Below are 22,423 nucleotides of genomic sequence, written 5' to 3'. Positions count from 1 at the left end.
CCAGCTGCATCACCATGATAAACATGAGTGGGCTGAGAGCACTTCTCTGGCTCAAACGCTGAAATCCTCAGATGTCCCAGGACCAACCAAAACTCTTCCCTTCGTTCCCTTGTACATCCCTTCCACCAAGTTAATTTCTGCCTCCTGCCCTCCCATCCATCTCAGTGTTGCCATCACCACCGCCCCTCTCAAGACAGTGTCGTAGGCCTTCTCCAGGTCCACAAGTCCCAATGCCGTCTTACTTTGACCGCAATATTGCTACTGACACCCTTCACTGCCCATTTGTGACCTTAATTGGACGCATAACCCCATAACACACTTGCCTCCAAGCTGTCTGGCCTGGGTTTGAATCTCAACCCAGCTATGAACCATCATCGTAGTGTTTCACAGAAGGCATGATTTATCATTGTGTGCCATCTGTTGGATGGATGTTAAACTGGGCATCCAGTCTGCCAGTACAAGTTGGTGGAAGTTGAAGATCCCACAATGTCTTTTTCCAAGAGTACCGTAGGTGAGCTATCAGTGGCACCCAAAATAAATTACAAGTTCCTGCCTTAAATTTAGTCAAATGTCAGGTCAGGCCTGGCCAGCCGGTTTGTGAAAGATTTGTGCAAAGCTTTCCCCCCACCAACCCCACAATAATTGAGGCCTCGAAAGAGGAGTATTGACAAACAGCCATCCACATGGTCGTGCACTTACGAATGACTTCCTGTGCACCCCTCCCCTCCAACCCGTCACTCCCCCCCCCCGACCCGTCACTCCCCCCCGACCCGTCACTCCCCACCCCCGACCCGTCACCCCCCCCCCCGACCCGTCACTCCCCCCCGACCCGTCACTCCCCCCCCGACCCGTCACTCCCCCCCCCGACCCGTCACTCCCCCCCGACCCGTCACTCCCCCCCCCGACCCGTCACTCCCCCCCCGACCCGTCACTCCCCCCCGACCCGTCACTCCCCCCGACCCGTCACTCCCCCCCGACCCGTCACTCCCCCCCCGACCCGTCACTCCCCCCCCGACCCGTCACTCCCACCCCCGACCCGTCACTCCCACCCCCGACCCGTCACTCCCCCCACCGACCCGTCACTCCCCCCACCGACCCGTCACTCCCCCCCCCCGACCCGTCACTCCCCCCCCCCGACCCGTCACTCCCCCCCCCCCCTTTAAGGAGCGGGTGTTTCTTGTACTATGAGAGAGGAATTTGTGTGTCTGTCACCATTTTTCTAAGATGGCTGAACAGATCTTCGTGCAACTTTCAGAGGTTCATTAGTGGGTGCTGGGGAATTTTTAAGGGGGGGAGGGGGGGGGTTAAGTTTGTTAAAAAAAAAAAAATCTATGTTGCCTCAGCCCTTGTAGTTGTGTGAAAGGTCATATTAAATGATCCCTGACCCCATTCCTTCGTAGGTGTGGGGAAGTGTTTTAGGCCCCAACAAAAAAATGGACTGGGCAACACCGGTTTTTGGCAACACAGTCTCATATTGGCAGCAAAACCCCTTCAAAAAAAAAACCTCGTTAACCCCCATGCCTCCTCCAACTTCCAGTTTTCCTTCCTGAGTTTCCTTCTGTATCCATATTGTCTACCCATGCATCTTTTCCTGCCCCCCATCCCTTATTTTGCCGAGTCTCCCTCTACCTTGTTCTTCAACTCCAATGTTGGTGTTCCCTCCTCCCCCCCCCCCCATCCTGTATACTAGTACGAGCTCTTCCAAGAGCCTTGACGATGGAAACAGAAGAAAAACAAAAATCTCACTTGTGGAATAGCAAGTGAAACGATGACAATGAGGGGTGGGGGAAGAAAAAAGCATGAAGAGTCTCAAGAAAACAACAAACAAGAAATATGTATTGTGTTCAACACATGGAACTTTTATTTTTCAATAATTGCAATCTGCAACAGGGTCCTGAAAGCAATGGCAGCACGCCATTGGCATTTTCCTCAGGTAGCAATTTGTTTTAATATACACCGGATGTAAACATTCTCCAAGAGATTAAAAAAAAAAAAAACGTGTGAGAAATGAAGAAAACGGTACATTGATCAATGTACGCATGCTTCATTTCCAGAACCCAGCAATATAGGCCCACAAGTGTGTGCGTGCGTGCACACCTGACAATTCAATACTGCAAAGCACTCCGCAGACGACAGAGGCCAATGCAAAAGAATCCTCTCCCTTCCCCCGCCCCAACACAGCCAAAGCTCAATAAAGAGTGAATGACAAAGGAGGATCGAGACGGCAAGCAGATGAAAAAAATGGAAAGAACACCCAGAAGATGCTACGCCGAATAAGAACTGAATATCAGCATTTGTACAGCGAAGAGATGTATGTGGTCTAACACTTTCGCTTGTAAGGTCATCAAATAGTCACACCTGCACTGCGACGTCAATGAGAACCGCTCCACAAGTAAACCGATGGAAATATCCCAAAACGGCTGCTGTAAATATTGCACCTGCTGCGTCCAAATCAGCCATACCTCTCAAAATGTCCAACAGCAACGCTCTCGAGAAAGAGCACATTAAAACATGCTACTCGAAATCAGTTATGCTTTCCTCCGAACGAGCTGTACAATGAAGGAGTTTATATTATAACCAATGAAAAGAAAGAAAGAAAGAAAACACCTTTTCCTTATCATTCACATAAAGCATTACTGCAATGACATTTCATTGAGAATGCACGAAAAGCGTTTATCGAGATGAACAAGGCATGAAAGAAGACTTTATCGTCAAAATCTTCTCATGGCGTTGCGGGATCCTTGGAGAGACTCAAGCATATTGAGAGTGTTCAGCTGGAGTATTGGCCCTGACCAAAACCAGCCTGATTGTACTGATGGCCTCCCTGCTGAAAGTATTGTTCAAACTGCCCTTGGTTTGCATTCATGCCTCCACGGCCTGCACTCCAACCTCGTCCACCTCGACCCCTTCCACGTGAATAGTTTTCACCTCTTCCACTTCTCCCGTATCCTTCACCTCTTCTCCCACCATAATTACTGCCAGATCCTCCTCCTTCTCTATGGCCAAAATTAGGTTCATAGTTACGAGTGCCACCACCACCACCACCACCACCACCCATAGGACCTCCATAGCTTCCTCCAGGTTGTACATAACCAGTACCTCCACTGCCGTAACCATCTCTGGATACACCATGTTCACTCCCATACCCAGAGCCACGTTGTGGACCACCCCCATAATGACCCCCTCGTCCACCACCCCCATAACCTCCCCCTTGTCCACCACCCCCATAACCTCCCCTTGTCCACCACCCCCATAACCTCCCCCATAACCTCCCCCTTGTCCACCACCCCCATAACCTCCACCTTGTCCACCACCCCCATAACCTCCACCTTGCCCACCACCCCCATAACCTCCACCTTGCCCACCACCCCCATAACCTCCACCTTGCCCACCACCCCCATAACCTCCACCTTGCCCACCACCCCCATAACCTCCACCTTGTCCACCAACCCCATAACCTCCACCTTGCCCACCACCCCCATAACCTCCACCTTGTCCACCACCCCCGTAGCCACCACCCCTTGCAACACCACCAAAGTTGCCTCTGCTCTCGCCATGATAGCCAATACGAGTTCCACCATATCCTGGGGAAGGGGGAGGTAAAATGGAATATATATGATGTACAGGACATATGTAATATACGATTAATCTTTGATCAAACATTTTCACATTCTACATTTACGAGAAATCAAATCATGGGGGTGGGGGACAACCTAATTACAAAATTACTACAAGTTGTACAATATGTACAGCAACAATAAATGTGCAAAAAAAACAATTGGTGCCAGGCACAACAAATCCCACCCATTTAAGGCATAAAGTTATTTTGGGGATCAAATTAAAATTTGATACATCCTGAACCTGAATGTTGATTATAATGAATAGAATAAGGAATATTTTAGTCTTAGTATGAAGTCAATTAAACCATTTTTACAGCACGTGCGCTGTATAGAATTGCACCGAGTTTGAAATGTCCCCAGTGTCGACCACGTCTCCTGTGTCCTGATGTCCCCCCCCTCCCCCACGTGCCTGTGACGGCCTATGACGGCCGTCCGGTAGATGCAGTGCGTAACCGAGACCGAAATGGCGACAATTGATGGAAATACCCGAGTATTTCAATGGAAATTTGTGAAACTAATGTGTTATATGTGTGAAAACCATTGAATTTATTGCTTGACGGAAAAAAAAAAAGCAAGAAACGCGCCCCTCTCATAACGACCGAAAGACGTCATTTCCGCCCACCATCGCATTTCGCGCCGAAAGACGTCATTTCCACCCACCATCGCATTTCGCGCCGAACGCTGAAAGCTAAGTTCTTCTTATGCCATCATTCTTTTGCGGCCCCCTGCCATGCTGTATCGAACGATTTCATTCCTTCTGTTATATATAAAGGTGCTTATCACAATAATAACAAGATTTTTACATTTCAAATATTAAGTACGCTTTTTAATTGTTATCCAACTGAAAAAGCATAAATTGCATATTTTAACATTAGTGTACTCATTTGCTTCACCACACATGCTGTATTGAAGGATTTCACTTGTTGACGAAGTTATGACCGTAAAATGATTTTGACCTTTCAAGGCCACGCAAGGTCAAAGGTCATGGTATCAAATGAAAGCCAATAAAGGACTTGATATACGTCTTCCATAGTAAACACGCATATTCCTAACCTTTTTTGATCTATAATGGAAAATATGTAATTTTGACCGATGACCATGACCCCCAAAACTTTGGACCTCACTAATCTTCACAAATATGCATTTTTCACAATAGGAATGGGTAGGATTATAAGTGACAAATAGAATAAGGTTCACTATAAGCTTAGTTTGAAGTAAATCAGATCATTTTTGACAAGTTATGAGCGAAAAACGATTTTGATCTTTTCGTGACCTTGAACTTTGATCCAATTGGACCCAAAAGTTAATGGGGTCGTCCAAGGTTGATTGCCCACCTGTGGATTAAATTTGATAGTGTTTGCTAAAGCCGTTTTGCCGCAAAGTTGCTAACAGACAGACAAACAAACCGGACGATTACAATATATATAATTAAAAAAAAAAAACTTTCAAACAACCACACAGGCCGTTCCTTCGTTCTCGTAAACGACGACTGGATTGGGGCATTGTGTTTATAAATGCGCATAAGAAATCGAGAAATTATTAGAATACTGTAAGTCATCACTATCCGGAAGTCCGTACGTTGTAACCCGTAATGGGGAACGCGCTGGGTGCAAAACGCCAAGCAACATGCCCTGTCATTGGTTTGGTAAATAAATGTCCATAACTTGGGAACCACTTGTCCGATTAATATCAAACCTTGAAAAGGCACATATTCAGGTCCCCAGCAATATACCTGGCACGTTTCAATTAGATCGGACCAGCGGTTGTCGAGAAACAGCGGTCTCTCTGTCTCTGTCTCTGTCTCTCTCTGCTGGAATTAGATAGATTCTATTAAATTTAGAATGGGTCAAGTCTGAAGACAACAATGGTTCACGAGCGGTATTTGACGATGTAGATTGTTTCAGAAGTCAAGGATGAGACAATGTGATAATTTTTGACCAAGTTATGAAAATGATCAACATGATGTGGTCGGAGTGACAGGTTATTAGCTGCAAAATGTCGAAAACCTGGTTTCGTTGAACAACTTTCAAAATTTGACCTTTGCATAACCTTTAAAGGTCACAATACAATATTGTGGACATTAAAATAAGGAAACAGGATACGTGCTATAGCTTATTGGAGTTAGTTCGTCGAAGAAGGTCGAAAACCCGGTTCGATTCTCACAACTTTGAAAATTTGACCTTTGTGAACTTTAAAGCTCAAGGGTCAAGGATTATGACCTTTGGTGCAAAACTTCCTCTGGAACATTCCAGGAACAATATAACGTCATATAGCCTATATGGCATTTCGCACTCCTCGGATTATCCATACTTTGATGAAATCAGCGCAAAAACAACCTTGAAGGGGGCGCCACGGACAAGGTGTTCGAGATAGAGCAAAATAGTTTCAAGACTTTAGGTGGGAAATGACCTCAAGATTATGCATAAAAATAGTCATCCCAGCTCTCAAAGTTTGGACGGTCCTATGATTTTTATGTCAAAATTCGCAATTTTCTAACTTTGTGACCTTGTGACAAAAATGAAAAATCGAGCTCCGTGGGGCTATGCAGGTGCCATTGGGCTAACCAAATACCGAAACCCGTCAGATTCGACAAACCCCCTCGGAGAAGATGCAAATTTAAATCGGCTATCCCCTAAAAACACGTTTTTTTGGCGTGGCTCCGCCCATAATGGGCTCACCACGCCCATTCTCAGGAAAACAACTAGATCGTGATATTAACCTCCCACCAAAATTTTATCAGGATCGGATTAAAACCCATGGAGCGATGCTCGGGCCAGACAGACAGACACACACCAATAATGAAAATAGTGGTCACAAAAATATATTTTCATGAACCAATTAAAATAAATTCATGATGGAACCATCAGAAGGAACCTGGATAGGATTCGTTTCATCTGCTACTCCTCTACCCTCAAACCCATCCAGGTACAGCTATGTGAGCCTCAATCAATCAATCAATAAATAAATAATCAAAAAGAACCCAGATTCAAAAAATTAAATAATTCTGGCTGCCAGACCATGCATCTGATCAAGTTGACATTTAAAACATGACATTCCCCATCACTACTCGAACATAATTGTGAAGTTTCATGTCAATGGATTAAGCTATTCAAGAGGATTTTTAAAAGATTTTCGCTCAATCCAATATGGTTGCCAGACCATTGTGATATCAATTATTCGTGAATACCCTGGTATCCCCAAGGCTTGGGGAACATTTGTGTGAAGTTTCCCCTTGATCTTTCCAGCCGTTATGGAGAATTTTTTTTAATGGGTTTTAGGATAAATCCAATATGGCTGCCAAAACATGCGACTTATGATGTGTGAAACTTTTGTTCTTCATGGATAGGTAGTTATACTTGTAAAGTTTCACCTTGATCTGTTCAGCCATTTGAGAGAAGATTTTTTTTATATTGTTTTATTTTTAACAATATGGTTGCTGAATCGTGTGACATCCATTTTTTTTTTCTGTAGACCATTTTATCCCGAGATGTATCTCAAATTTTCATACTGATCAGATGTAGTGTTCTACATCTGCAATTGTGACATAATGAATGCACATATGACGTCATGTAAAAAAAACCCCCAAAAACCACTTATTCTCAATGACAAGTACTTGCCATGTGCTAAGTTTCAATTTTTTCCTTGGTGTGGTTTCAAAGATACAGAGGTCCAAAGTTTTTCCAACATGGCTGCCACACTCCATGACCTATGACGCCAAAATTATCAACAAAACATTCTGCATGAGTCGTCGTTCCGATGGTGAAAATATCATTTCAATCTGACAAGCGGTTGTGGAGAAAAACACCTAAAGTTCTGTGTGGACAAACAACAGACTAATGAATGGACCCAAATGCAATACCCTCTCCTCCAGCAAGGGTAATTATCTCAGGTGTAATCAATGACCTTCAAAATCGCACCCCAAGTTAATTGGCTTCCACCTGTGTTGAATTGCAGTGATTGATTATTTCAGAATAAAATCAACTGTTCCTGAAGGTTTCCTCTGCTGGGTAGTGCATTTCACAGCAAAGACTCAACCATGAACTCGAAGGAGCTTTCAAAAGACCTCCGGGATAAAATTGTGGAAAGGCACAGATTAGGGGATGGGTATAAAAATATTAGTATATAAAATATATATATATATATATATATATATATATATATATATATATATATATATATGCCTTGAATATCCCTTGGAGCACAGTCAAGACCATCATTAAGAAGTGGAAGAAGTATGGTTCCGCCGAGATCAGGCCGTCCCTCCAAACTGGATGACCAAGCAAGGAGGAGACTGATCAGAGAGGCCACCAAGAGGCCAATGGCAACTTTGAAGGAGCTACATGGCTTGAGAGCAAAGACTGGTCACTGTGTGCATGTGACAACAATATCCCAAGCATTCCACAAATCTGGCCTGCATGGTAGGATGGCAAAAAGGAAGCCAATACTCAAAAACGTCCACCTTGAGTCCCGTTTGAGGTATGCAAACAACCACTCCGGAGATTCTGAAGCCATGTGTCAAAAAGTTTTGTGGTCTGACAAAATGAAGATTGAACTTTTTGGCCTAAATGTCAAATATTACGCTTGGCACAAACCCAACACAGCACCCAAAGAACACCATCCCTACTGTGAAGCTTGGTGGTGGCATCATCATATTACAGGGATGTTTCTCATCAGTAGGGACTGCAACACTTGTCAAGACAGAAAGGAAAATGGATGGAGCAAAATACAGAAAAATCGTAGAGGAATACCTGCTGCCATCTGCATGGAAGCTGAAATTGGGACAGAAGTTCACCTTTCAGCATGATAACAACCCGAAGCACACAGCCAAAGCTACACTGGAGTGGCTAGGAAGAAAAAGATAAATGTCCTTGAGTGGCCCAGTCAGAGCCCCGACTTAAATCCAATTGAAAATCTGTGGCATGACTTGAAGATTGGTGTCCATCACCGCTCCCCACACATGACAGCTTGAATAGTTTTGAACAGAAGAATGGGCAAATATTGCCCAATCAAGGTGTGCAAAGTTAGTAGAGACCTTTCCCAAACTCACAGCTGTAATTGCTGCCAAAGGTGCTTCCATGAAATATCAACTTGGGGAGGGGGGTGGGCACTTATCCAACGAACATCTACTTTTGTATTATCGATTTTCCGAAATTTGTATAATTTGCTTTTCATTTCGTAGTTGTGGGTTACGATGTGTCAATAAAGGTGGAAAAGTGTGATTTAATACAATTTCATTCCAGCCTACAAGGTAACAAAAGGTGAAAATTTTGAAAGGGAGGTGTAGACTTTCTCTAGGCACTGTATATTTCATGCAATTGTAAAACGAAACAAACAAACAAAAAAAAAAAAACTCACCCTGTTGCCCACCATCCGACCAACCACCTTGGACCTTGCTTCCCCTGCCACTGCCCTGACCGCCACTTCGACCCCCTTGGTCGTAACCAGCCCCACCACGGCCTCCACCTCGGACAAATGACTGTTGGTCTTGTTTCTGCTGCCAGGGTGGCATCTCTGGAGGTGGTGGTTCAATCTCATTGGGTCGTCCACCCCTGTCTGGCACGCGGCCCATCCTCACCTGTTTGTACAAGACAACAATCTAAAATGGTGACCAATTTGGGTCAACCACCACCTCAATGACAGGGTCCAATCATTCAATTTTTTTCTGGACTAACTAAAATATTTAGTGACACGAATGAAGTAAAGGAAAATTATGAGTGAGGAAAAACATCGTGCCTTATTGATAGCGCAGGAGGTTTTTTCACGAAGTGAACCACTGCTGGTCTTGTATAGTCGTGATAGGTCATCACGAGCTGCAAGCAAGTGTGCAAGTGTAATTGTTGGCACATTCTGCAGCATTCTACGCTTTGGGTAGTACACCTTGCCCATCGCCTCAATATTGGCCTGTGTAAACAAAGCAGACTCAAAAAAACAAACAAAAAAACTTGAAAACATTTCAAATGACCTCTTGGCATACAACTCCAGAATCAAGAGGATTTATCAAAAAGGATAATTTGCCTCCGCAGCAGAAGGTGCTGGAGGTATTATTTTTGGGGTGTCCGTCCGGTTGTTGTAGGTTTTCGTTAGCGCGATAACTTGTGAAATGCTAAAGGGATTTTGACCAAATTTGGTACAAGTCTGTACGATGATGCAAAGATGAACCAATTAGATTTTGGGTTCAAAAGGTCAAGTGCCCCCCCATTAAAAATCTTTGTTAATGCAATAAATTATGAACCACTGAATAGATTTCAACAATATTTGACATGTATGGACTGCAGTACAAAGATGAAGGCATTACATTTTGGTTCAATCGGTCAGAGGTCATGTGCCCTCTGAAAATTATTTTGCAGACCACAACTTGAGTTTGAAACATCTGATGTCTCTTATACTTATCTGTCTTTTCTCTCTCAGGTGACCTTTAATCGAGAGAAAACGTAACAGTGGGTTAACATCTAATTTGGGCGGAGGCATATCCAGACATGTTCGTGTCAAATTCTACTTTCCATTTTTTCTTATTATTCAACGTATGAACAACCATGTTTTTTTTGTACACCAAGTCGAGACTCTTAGAGGAAATAGAACATCAAACAGATCAGGATGTAACAAAACAAAAGGAACAGAAGAAAGAGGGGGAAACACAAACAGCAAGGTTGAGGGAGAAAATAGAGGGAGACAAAAGAGTGGACGGATGGAGGGGGAGTGTGCTCCTCCTCCATCCCTCCCCTCACTTCATATGGCACCGAGGTTGACTCTGCACGTGAGAGGGCTGAATACCTCAATTTTCTTTGCTTTCAAATCTTGTGTACCCAATCCCTCGCTCTGTAACCACCCTCCCTAATCATACCCAACTGCTTTTGGACTCTGTCTTTTGCAGCTGAAAAGGTGAAGGTTCTTTCAACTATAGACTCTGACTCTGGACCAGACGGCATCAGCTCACGTGCCCGAAGATGGTCAAACACTTGGAATATGTCTTTCAATCCTGACAACTCTATCTCTCCCTCTCTCTGAAAGGACCGTTTGGCAAACCACCGCCCCCCCCCCACCCTCATATACTTTCTTAACAGTTTAGTCATGGAAACTCCTGGGTCTCAATCTTAGCCATGATCTTCATTGGGTAAACCACATTTCAAAGTTGACCTCCAAGCCAATCACAGACTAGGCATCTTCTGCTGGACAAAGTCCTTCCTTGGCACATCTGAACTCTGATCCACCAACAAGGCCTTCAACCGCAGCTTGACGGAGTACTACTCTCCCCTTTGGCCTGGCTCCCCCTGCCTCACACTTTGTTAAAATTCAGGATGTGGGTTTTCCATCAGTCCTTTTGGGGAGACGGACACAGACAGATACTCCAAGTGCTTGACCAGCTTGTGATTATGTCAAGGTCTGAAGAGAGGGAAGAGGCTGCAGCCTGCTTGTCTGAAGGATGAGGGATGTCACGGCAGAGGATGGAGTCATCAGTAAATAGATAAAGGGAATTTTCCAGAGTCAAAGATCACTTATGAAGATTAGCAATAAGACATTCTTCGACAACAATGCCGATAAACATCATGTGTGCACGATATTAAAAAAAAAAAAAACCATCGTTGAAGGCAGTTAAAAAGACAATGCACATTCTTCTACCATTTGCCAAGCAGAAAATCAAAACAAGAAATTACCTTTGCTTTATCAGACCAGCCAAAGGACTGCACGGTCACATCCAGTCGCTTCAACAACATTTTCCGTCTCACTTCATACTCATTGGTGAGGGTGTTGTTTATCGCCTGCAGTTTGTCCTGCAACGCATGAAGTATCCCCCATAACTACAATCAAGGAAACACAGATATGGAGCAGACAAAATTTTGTGCATTCAACTCACTCAGAATCCCCTGGTGAGGGGGTAGGGGGGAAATGGGAGGGGCAGCAGTGATTTTAATTTTATATGGATGCTTGATTTGCAAAAATTTACAGCCAATATTTCAAAGCAAGTCAAAGTTGGAAGCATTGATACAAGCTAAAATGAGCAGTCAATGATTGGCAATCTCATAAATCCAAAGAAAAGAAAACTTTGCATTGATATCTGGAAAAAGAAAGAATGAAAGGAGATCAATCCACAGAATTAATAGCGATCATCAAATATCAAAATATTTGCACATCAGCTCAATCGATTGTTTGAATATTCATTTGGGGGAGACTAACATTTTGATGCGCAGGTTAAATTTTATGGTAATGTTTTAGATGTTGGAATATATATATATATATATACACACAAATACATACAAGCCGGTAGGCAGACATGGGTAGTCGACTACCCAATAGAACCTGACGCAATGGGCAATGACCTGAGGATGAAGCTCAAGAAAATTCATGATTCTAGCTTCAAGGGTTAATGCTGCAGATTGCTTTTCGTTAAAATACCCCACATTTAGAGGTTTTTCGGCCGTTGCTAGGCAATGAGGGGTCCATAGCAACGGTTCTTTCTCACACATAACGAGGACATACCATGAACCTACCATACCAGTTTCATGTATATCTGACTCAGTCTCTGAGATATAACGAACTTCGTTTTTTTTATTGTTTTTGACCAGGGTTCATTCAAAGTCTATCTTCTCCGACAGTTTTGATAGGATCCGGCTGGAAATTTTAGACAATATGGCTGAATGTACTGCCCACAGTCGCTCGTGGCCCGATTTTTGAAAAAATTAATTTTTTATGATTTTTCAAAAATTTCAAAGTCCCGTTGCTAGGCAACGGTGGTGTCCATAGCAACAGTTTTCATTTGCACACAACTAGGTCATGGTATGAACCTACCAACCAAGTTTCATTGAAATCGCCATTGTATTAACGGAGCACTGAACCGAACAGACAGACAGACAAGCCGGTAGGCGGACATGGGTAGTCGACTACCCAATAGAACCTGACACGATGGGCCCATTCGATGGGAAATGACCTGATGATTAAGCACAAGAAAATTCGTGATTCTCGCTTCAAGGGTTAATGCTGCAGATTGTTTTTTCGTTAAAATACCCCCACATTGAGGTTTTTCGGCCGTTGCTAGGCAACGGAGGGGTACATAGCAACGGTTCTTTCTCACACATAACGAGGACATACCATGAACCTACCATACCAGTTTCATGTATATCTGACTCATAGTCTGAGATATAACGAACTTCGTTTTTTTATTGTTTTTGACGGGTTCATTCAAAGTCTATCTTCTCTGACAGTTTTCATAAGATTCGGCTGGAAATTTTTGACAATATGGCTGAATGTACTGCCCACAGTCGCTCGTGGCCCGATTTTTGAAAAAATTAATTTTTTATGATTTTTCAAAAATTTCAAAGTCCCGTTGCTAGGCAACGGTGGTGTCCATAGCAACAGTTTTCATTTGCACACAACTAGGTCATGGTATGAACCTACCAACCAAGTTTCATTGAAATCGCCATTGTATTAACGGAGCACTGAACCGAACAGACAGACAGACAAGCCGGTAGGCGGACATGGGTAGTCGACTACCCAATAGAACCTGACACGATGGGCCCATTCGATGGGAAATGACCTGATGATTAAGCACAAGAAAATTCGTGATTCTAGCTTCAAGGGTTAATGCTGCAGATTGTTTTTTCGTTAAAATACCCCCACATTGAGGTTTTTCGGCCGTTGCTAGGCAACGGAGGGGTCCATAGCAACGGTTCTTTCTCACACATAACGAGGACATTACATGAACCTACCATACCAGTTTCATGTATATCTGACTCATAGTCTGAGATATAACGAACTTCGTTTTTTTATTGTTTTTGACGGGTTCATTCAAAGTCTATCTTCTCTGACAGTTTTCATAGGATTCGGCTGGAAATTTTTGACAATATGGCTGAATGTACTGCCCACAGTCGCTCGTGGCCCGATTTTTGATTTTCGAAAAAATAATTTTTTTTATGATTTTTCAACAATTTTAAAGTCCCGTTGCTAGGCAACGGAGGGGTCCATAACAACGGTTCTTTCTCACACATAACTAGGACATACCATGAACCTACCATACCAGTTTCATGTATATCTGACTCGTAGTCTTTGAGATATAACGAACTTCGTTTTTTTATTGTTTTCGACCAGGGTTCATTCAAAGTCTATCTTCTCTGACAGTTTTCATTGGATTCGGCTGGAAATTTTTGACAATATTGCTGAATGTACTGCCCACAGTCGCTCGATTTTTGTAAAAATAATTTTTTTATGATTCTTCAAAAATTTCAAAGTCCCGTTGCTAGGCAACGGTGGTGTCCATAGCAACGGTTCTCATTTGCACACAACCTGGTCATGGTATGAACCTACCCACCAAGTTTCATCGAAATCGCCATTGTATTAACGGAGCACTGGACCAAACAGACAGACAGACAAACATATCGATAGAAAAACTGATAATAAGGGTAGAACAAATTTCAAAAATTTTTCTTTGAAAAGTTTTTTTTTTTAGACTTCATCGACTACCCAATACATATATTTTCTTTCGGTACTGCTGTGCCATTGATGCAAATGTGGTGCCGTCTTAAGAGGCAAATACTATCATTATTCATTTTGGCTTGCACAGCGCAATAATCAAAAACAATTTGGGAGCAAAGGGTAGAACCACTTTCAATCAGAGTAATTTACCCCACACACGTGAAGTGAAATGCAAGGTTAAGCAATTGTTACCTTTGCCACCGAAGGTGAAGGAGGTTATGTTTGATATCCCTGTCTGTCTGTCTGTCTGTCTGTCTGTCTGTCTGTCTGTCTGTCTGTGTGTGCAGGATATCTCAAAAAGTTGTGGACGGATCCGGATGAAATTTTGTGGACAAGTTCGGTGTGTAACAAGGACGAACTGATTTGATTTTGGGGAAGATCTGGATCCAGACACTATAATTTTTTTTGTTATTCTTCACCATCTCCCACCCCTCGTCTCATGCCCCCTCTTGCTGTGCGTTGTGTGCCAACTCATACAATCCTCGACAATGTATACAAAAAAACCCAAAAAAAACATTGAGATAGGGCCAAAAACGATATGCAGCACGATATCTCAAAAAGTTGTGAACGGATTCGGATGAACCTTGGTGGACATGTTGGGTGTGTGACAAGGAAGAATCGATTCAATTTTGGTGAAGATCTGGATCCAGATCTGATAATTTCAAAAGTGATTCTTCAACACTGAGAGATAGGGCCAAAAACAATATGTAGCAAAAACGATATTTATTTCAAAAATCTATTGGGCCCGATATGTTCTCGTGGATCAGGCATTGCGTGGTGGAGGTATGGGCTCAACCGAGTGCCCTTCTCGTTTCAGTTATGTTTGTCCGTCCACAAACGTCAGTTTATGATCGAGAAACAACTTTATTTCAAGTGAATGTTGTATTTTGAACATGAATCGGAAATCGCAAAACGAACTTGTAGTTTAGTACGACTTTGGCTTTGAATTTGTCCTGATTGCACAGGTGCGGAGAGGAGTGAGATCATTTTGTTTTTTTTAAACTCTGTCTGGCAGTCAAACAAAATTAAAAATCATTCCAAACAGGAAACTTACTGGTTTTAAGGATGTCATCAAGAACACACACAACAGGCATGAAGAACGAATGTGACGCGTAAAGTAAAACGGTGTCAGCCACTGCATAAACAGCGGTAAATTTCCGGAATTAATTTTTAGCAGCGTCTCGCGTAGCGAACGCTGCGCTAAGAACGCTTGGCGTTGTTCTTCTTCTTCTTGTGAAGACAAAATCTTTATATTAGGACTCAGCTCTTCAATAACAAAATCCGGATCTCCTTAAATAGTGCGAGTCTAACCTGTACACATCGTCGCATTGAGGGTGCCTTTTCAGAGCGTCTATCATGAACTTTTAAATATTGTTACGGCTGTGGAAATTCGCAAACCACCATTCAGGACCCGTAGGTGAGATATCTCTTAAGTGCATGTGTAGTTAGCCCCAAACCCGTTGTATGGAGGGAATTAATGTGATTCATCCGGGCTGCGACGCTTTGAGATAGCCGTTTTTCTGTTCTATCTTTATTTTGAACCAACCACGTCTCAACCGCCATCACACAACAACCACCACGCCAGCCATCGTCACCAACTGCAACCACGCTCCAACCCTCGGACAACAACAACAACAACAACGCCAACAGCCACGTCCTTTACCTTCACAACTCAATCCCGCAAACATCGCATCACCGTCATTCCCAAACGGCACCATAACCATCAAACCACCACCGAAAACCCTCACCTCTCTCCTTCTACGGCCATTCCCGCACCACCTGTGAACACTGAGCGTCGGGCTGTCTCGGGCCCGTTCGGCGATTGGTGCCGAACGCACCGAGCCGCGAGCGCAAATAGCGGCCTTTCCGAGGGAAAAAAAAAAATCGGATCAAGAACACTACACGCCCACTTTTGCTCCGTCCAATTAGCAAGCGCTGGGCGGCTTGGCCCCACCTCCAGACGCGTCTGTGTGGAATCGAGATATGCAAATTCTAGGATCAGGGGAGGTTCAGGCCCACTTTCCCTCTGTCCAATTGGCGAGTGTGGCTCCGCCCCCGAGGTCATCCTGATCCGGAAATTTGCATATTGTTTTCTCCTGCCGGCCTATAAAAAGGCGAGCGCAAGGTGAATCGTGGCAGAGTGAGTCAGTTTTGGTTGGAGAGTGGAAGAGAGCGGGGGGGGGGGGGAGAGTCAGTCGAGTCGGGTGGCGAAGTGATCGGTGTGGCAGGGAGAGTCGAGTCGGGTGCCGAAGTCATCGGAGTGTCATCGAGTTGGGTTCTGGAGTCGGCTGAGAAGAGTTGTGGGAAGAGGCCAAGGAGCTCGGGTCCAAGGCGAGAAGGACGGCGGTCGGTGACGAGGTCGCGGTGTGGGATCGCTCGTCGCGGGACCCAAGCCTGCCAGCCATTCTCCCTATCCCGGGGCATCAACAGTTCCCCCTTTCCCCCGCGCTGAGATAGTGCAACAAGGGGGCCCCGTTCCCACCCCACTCCAAACGTCGTGCCAACGAAACCCGCCAAGGAGCGCGGAGTCGGGGCACAGCCACATCTGCCAACGCGTCACGAGGACGCGGGTAGGACCTCCTGGTCTCGCGGGCCTGACCGCTCCTTCAGGTCACGCGCACATATTGGCCTACAGGCCCGTCGGCCCCCTTGTCTATGAGGGTGGCTTCTTTCCTTTGCTTTTGAGTAAATGTGTGTTGGTGCCATCTGTAAAGTAGAACTGTATAAGTGTTGCCGTGTGTGCGAGTAGTCGGTATTAACTCTGCGTCGTTATTGCTTTTGTTTTTGTTGCTGTATGTGAATTTTGACTGTTTGGCTGTATATATGTGCTTTCCGTGTGCCGGGAAATAAATGTGCTTTGTGTGAACTGTTTTCCCGTTTCGCTTCGTCTTTTCTTTATTGACCCTCCATCCTGCTTCACGTAAAGGGTTCATAGTGGGTGCAAAACGCCCGGTAAATAATCTGAACCGTTGAGGTCGACGATAAGACCGCTCGGTTATCCCGATAGTACGGAACGGGCCGCCCAAGCGGCTCGTGTCCGGAGTCGACCTGCGGCGAGGTACGGTCGCCCGGTTTACCATCCGTGTGGGTACTTCGGTCGAGTTTGGCGAACAACCCTATCCTACGCGGGTGGCCTATTGGCACGATTGTGGTGAGGTCGAAAGGCCCACCCGTGACTGGCTCCGGGCGTTAGTTCCCAGAGGGTCACGACTGAATTGTCCGTCCGGTGGGCGACGCGGTCGTTATTCGAGTGCCGTGGCCATCCGCACGGCGGCGGGCGCGAATTCGCAACAATATATTCAGACATTTGCTTTAAAGTTTCGAAAAGTTCACGTTACTATTTAAAGATTATTCCATTTAATGTATTGTAAATTCGTAAATACATTATTTATTTCATAAATACACTATATTTCGTAAATACACTTCGGGTCTCGCTATTGGCTTAATCAAGGCACCTGACGAAATATCGGAAGTTGTTGTTTTCATTATTATTATTATTTTTTTAGCCGACAAAACCTTTAGGATGCTGCTCTTGGACACATTTGGCCTTGTTTTTAAATGACCTCAACAATCTATTTTATTTCAATTTAATTGTGTACCTGAACACTGCGTGGGGTAAGGTATTCTATGAACTCTCTAGTAAATGTCTGGAACAGTCTCCTTGGAAAGGTAGTGGGAAAAATAAAAATAAAAGGTAGTTCAGTTTAAGTTGGAGTTTGGTAACCTGGAGGCATTTGCTTTGAGGGGTCCATGGATATTGGCAGGACTGGTAAGTAATTTATATACATGTGATATCTGTGAGGTCTCGTCAGAAGCAGTGTGACCACTCCTCATTTTCATAAATGCCAAGGTGAGCCAATGAAAAAAGCAAAGAATTCACAAGGTTTCGGAAAAGCGATGATAATAGAAAACCAAGACACTAAGGTGAACAACGAATAGCCAAGATCTTGTGAAAAAGCCAAGGAGTGGTCACACTGGTCAGAAGGTGAACATGCTGTCAGTATTCGGTCATTCCTTACCCAACAGCAGTCTTGACATCCCCCCAACCCCCCCAAACACAGAAAATATATATTCAAAAAAAAAAAAAGACACTGGTGATGTCTGTGTGAGCCTCACTTTTGTCCTCCCTTTCCCCTAACTTCCCTAAATGAAATAGAGTCCATAAACTGATACAGTGGATTAATGTAGTGTTCATGGAACATAGGCATGATAGGTCACATAGCCTCCTACTGTCAAAGTTTCTTGGAACTTAACTTAATGGCACTTTTAAGCAAAACATTTGAAACTGAATATTTCAATGAAGGAAAAAAAAAATGGTGCATTACACACATACAAAAAAATCTGATAAAATAATTAAAGTTCAAGGTGAAATCATGAGCTTTAGAAAACGCTTGTAGCAAGGTATTATGTACACATTTAGGACACAGGGGACCAAAAAATGAAAGTCATATGAAAGAGGTCAAGGTCATATAAAATTAACAAATTGATCAGTGTTCATTCAGGTCATAATATATATATATATATATATATATATATATATATATATATATATATATATATATATATATATATATATATATATATATATATATATATGCACATAAACTTAACCATAGAAATACATGCTGTGATGAACCAAACTAACATCTTAGGATTAAAAGTGCAGATTTCCTAAAAACGTAGCATACTTCCTAATGACCTTTGATGTTCTGTATACTGAACACAAACTGGCCTTTGGTATTGATTTTTATATCATAGGGCCTTCTTGGTAAACTTATTCTATGGTTATAAAATCAAGCTTATAGCTACCAGTAATTTTGTAGCAACTTGGAAAATGCAATTTGTTACGTACTTCCTTACATTTTTGACCCAATCATGGAAGTGAACCTAAAAACTGGTATGTAGTAATGATCCATGTTGAAACTTGCCATTTTAAATCATCACTTTATGCAGAATTAAATTGCTATTTAAGATGTTCTATCAGATGCATTTCAAATTTCTGGAATAAGATTGTGTAAGCTTCACTATGACTGGGGGAAATTTTGCAAAATCTGAGATTTTACACATTTGAAGATGCCAAATTATGCAAGCAGAAGGTCATAAGAAATGTACTGTTTCGATGAATTGTTCTATTCTTATGTATAATGATATATATCAAACAAAAAATGCATTTTCAACCATTTTGGACAACATATATAATCATACATGTAACCCATTTCTAAAAAATGAGCTGTAAAAATGGAAAAAATAGCCTGTGTTTAGATAAAAAAAAACATGCTTTGTAAGCAACTATATCCATAGGACCCATAGCAAAGTATACATTTTCTGAAAGCACAGACATTTGGGCATGATATAACATTAAGATTGTTTATATTATTAAAACTGGGTTCAATTTCGAAGCTTTCTCCTCATTTAGGACCACAGTGTACACAATACTATGCTAGAAGCCAAAACTGAATACTCTGTACCCGTGGGAAGTTCTCCAAACTCAGCAAAACAATACGGTGATAAACCATTCATTTTCAAACATTCCATCATAACCATACGCACCCAGTGGTAGGGACCGAGGTTTTTCTGCAGGACTGGCTTCCCCATGTGATTTGCTGGCACTTTAGTCAGAGTTTCCTTCAGCTAATGAAAAAGAATGAATATTGAATACACCGTCATGGTCACAAACTCTTCTTCATTCTGTACAAATATGACAAATACAAAACAGAAGATCTCATTTTGTCTGGAAAATGACTAGGGCACTACGGCACTGTGCAGTGATGCAATATCAGAACTGTGACGACACAAAAAGAGGCCTTCAAGGCTGCTATTTCACTTTACGAGCACAGCGCTGCAACGATCGTGTAACACTGAGCGAGTAGATACCCCAAAACAACGGACATGCACGTAGCCTAACTTACTCGAACATGTATGCTTCAATTGGCGGCACTGAGTGCGCGCAGTTGTGTGACCCCTTTTCATGCGTTTCCGCAACAGCCTTTAAAATTACTTATTTTTCAAATAAATCAAGATAATTACCATCGACAACTCTATCATACCTGTTGATATTCTGGTCTCGCCCATCTTCTGCAATTTGCTGTCCTTGTGATGTGGGGCATCTGTTTGCCATCTTCCTACTTTTCCCCTTCACCCCATTTTGTCTGTTGATCAGTACTGCTCTTCTAGGAGCTTCAATACCTATACAGTGTGTAATATATATATATATATATATATATATATATATATATATATATATATATATATATATATATATATATATATATATATATATATACCTAAAGAAGTAATTTCAGTTGCAAAATCATTTCCCATTCACCACAATGACATCTCCATACAGGGAGGGGGCTAGGGGATAATGTAAATTTTTTTTGGGGGGGGGGTTCATGTTTATTCCATACTTTCCCCTTTATCTATTTGCTGATAACCTCACCCTCTGTCATGACATCCCTCATCTTTCAGACAGGTGGGCAAGCGACCTTTTGCATCTCTTCAGACCTTGCCAAAAATCACAATCTGGTCAAACACTTGGAAAATATATTTTAACCCTGAGAAATCTAACACTCTCACCATCTCTCTCTGAAAGGACCGTCTGGAAAACCCTCATCTACTTTATTAACAATCCTCTTGAGGAAGTTCAGTCACTCATACTCATGGATCTCATAATCAGCCATGATCTTTCATGGGGAAAACCACATTTCAAAGTTTTCCTCCAAAGCCAGTCACCAACTGGGCATCCGTGTCATAGAAAGTCCTGCCTTGGCACACCTGAAATCCTATCCACTGACAAGGCTTTCATCCGCAGCTTGATGGAGTACTGCTCTCCCCTCTGGGCTGGCTCCCCTCACTCACATATTGCTCAGCTTGACGCTGTGGAAACCAAGGCCTTCAAGATCAATGGAACCTCCAGTGATGAAGCTGAGTCTATGGGCATATCATGTTGCCACCGTCGACAGGTCGGTGGTCTCTGTCTTCTGTTGTGTCCTTTCTGGTCTTGCACCCTCTGTTCTTTCCCTGCTTTGTCACCCCAGGTTTCCACAGGGCTCACACAGTCCTCCATCAACCCCCTTTTGGTGAAACTACCTAAATTCAGGATCATTGATTACCTCCACTCATTTGTACCTCTTTTTTTCCCACCTGTGGACCAATCTTCCACCTCATTCATCCTTCCAGGTCTTCAAAACCATTGTTCACCACCATCTCAGATCTTCTCCCAATCCAAAATCATGGTCCTTTCCCCCCCCACCGCTCCTTCCAAATTTCCAGTTTTCCCTCCTGCCCCCCCCCCGGCCCCCATTGTTTGTCCAAGTCTACCTCTATCTTGGTTTTCAACTCTGCTGCTGGTGTGTATCCCCCCCCACCCCCAAACCGTTTCTTTTCTCCTGTTGCATCCTAATCCGTTCAGTGTGCTTGTACTCGCTCTTCCACGAGCCTCAACTATGTATAAAAAAATTTTGCACATCATTCCTTCATTTGAGCCAATCCTCTTCAAATTTGGAATTGAGGCTCATTGGTGCAACACACCAAAAACACTTTTTACCTCCACTACCGAAGGTGGACAGAGGTTATGCATTCACCCACTTTTGTCTATTTGTGAGCAGGACATCTCAAAATGTTGTGGACGGGTTAAGACGAAGCTTGGTGGAGGAGTTGGTTACGTGACGAGAAAAACAGATTCAATTTTGGTTGAGGTCCAAATCCGACTGGATACCAGCAAGCCACACACACCCATACACTGCCACAGCCCCTTCATACTCAGGCATTTCTCTAATTTGCATGCAGTGGTGAAGTGGGGAGAACACATTGCATTCGCTTGTTAATGCAAGACATTTTAATTTGTATTACAATTCTGCCTCCTGCCGTGCATCAGCACCAGATGCAAAATTATACTTGAACACAATTGGTCAAGAAATAAACCCACATCAGGTGGTTCAGAGGTGAGCATGTTACTATCAAACTATCCTGCCAAACCAAGAAGGGGACCACGATCTCTAAGGTGTGTAGTACAGTCTTTGTATTGTTCATAATGCCCACAGTGTGTCTTTGTACCAAAATGAACCGTATAAGGAAACCCTTGACATTAAACATAAACCACCAGTCACTTTGACGAGGTGACGACACAAACATATCTTGCCTTTTTCTGAATTCCACCAATGAACTGTGGGATGGTGATGTTTGCTGGTGGTCTGGACATCCCCAATGTCACACAAATGGCCTTGAACTGTTTAAAGTCGTCGGTGCCCTCCCCGTCTCCGCCTTTGTGCTTTGATGGTTGTTTTAAAGCCATCATTCTCGCTGCTTGCAACTCTGAGGTCAAGTACACTGGGCAAAGC

The 22,423-nt window shown here is 43.3% G+C and overlaps 2 protein-coding genes across 2 annotated transcripts in view; one reads left to right on the top strand and one right to left on the bottom strand.

Moving 5' to 3' along the window:
• Positions 1 to 22,423, top strand: part of LOC147023685 (uncharacterized) — a 77,316-nt gene that overhangs the window by 9,816 nt on the left and 45,077 nt on the right. The window lies entirely within an intron of this gene.
• LOC147023686 (protein FAM98A-like) overlaps positions 1,837 to 22,423 on the bottom strand; it is a 31,912-nt gene continuing 11,325 nt past the window's right edge. The window contains 7 exon segments of the mRNA XM_085889422.1: positions 1,837 to 3,237; positions 3,240 to 3,584; positions 8,976 to 9,195; positions 9,354 to 9,521; positions 11,273 to 11,389; positions 19,635 to 19,715; positions 22,225 to 22,412. Of these exon segments, the coding sequence (XP_085745548.1) occupies positions 2,771 to 3,237; positions 3,240 to 3,584; positions 8,976 to 9,195; positions 9,354 to 9,521; positions 11,273 to 11,389; positions 19,635 to 19,715; positions 22,225 to 22,412 (1,586 nt within the window). The 3' untranslated portion in view covers positions 1,837 to 2,770.

The sequence above is a fragment of the Eptatretus burgeri genome, chromosome 7 (assembly GCF_056783735.1).
Source record: "Eptatretus burgeri isolate ZD-2024b chromosome 7, Ebu_testis_v1, whole genome shotgun sequence".
Taxonomy (NCBI): domain Eukaryota; kingdom Metazoa; phylum Chordata; class Myxini; order Myxiniformes; family Myxinidae; genus Eptatretus; species Eptatretus burgeri.
Note: the sequence above shows the minus strand (reverse complement) of the source record. Positions and strands in the feature narration are given on the sequence as shown.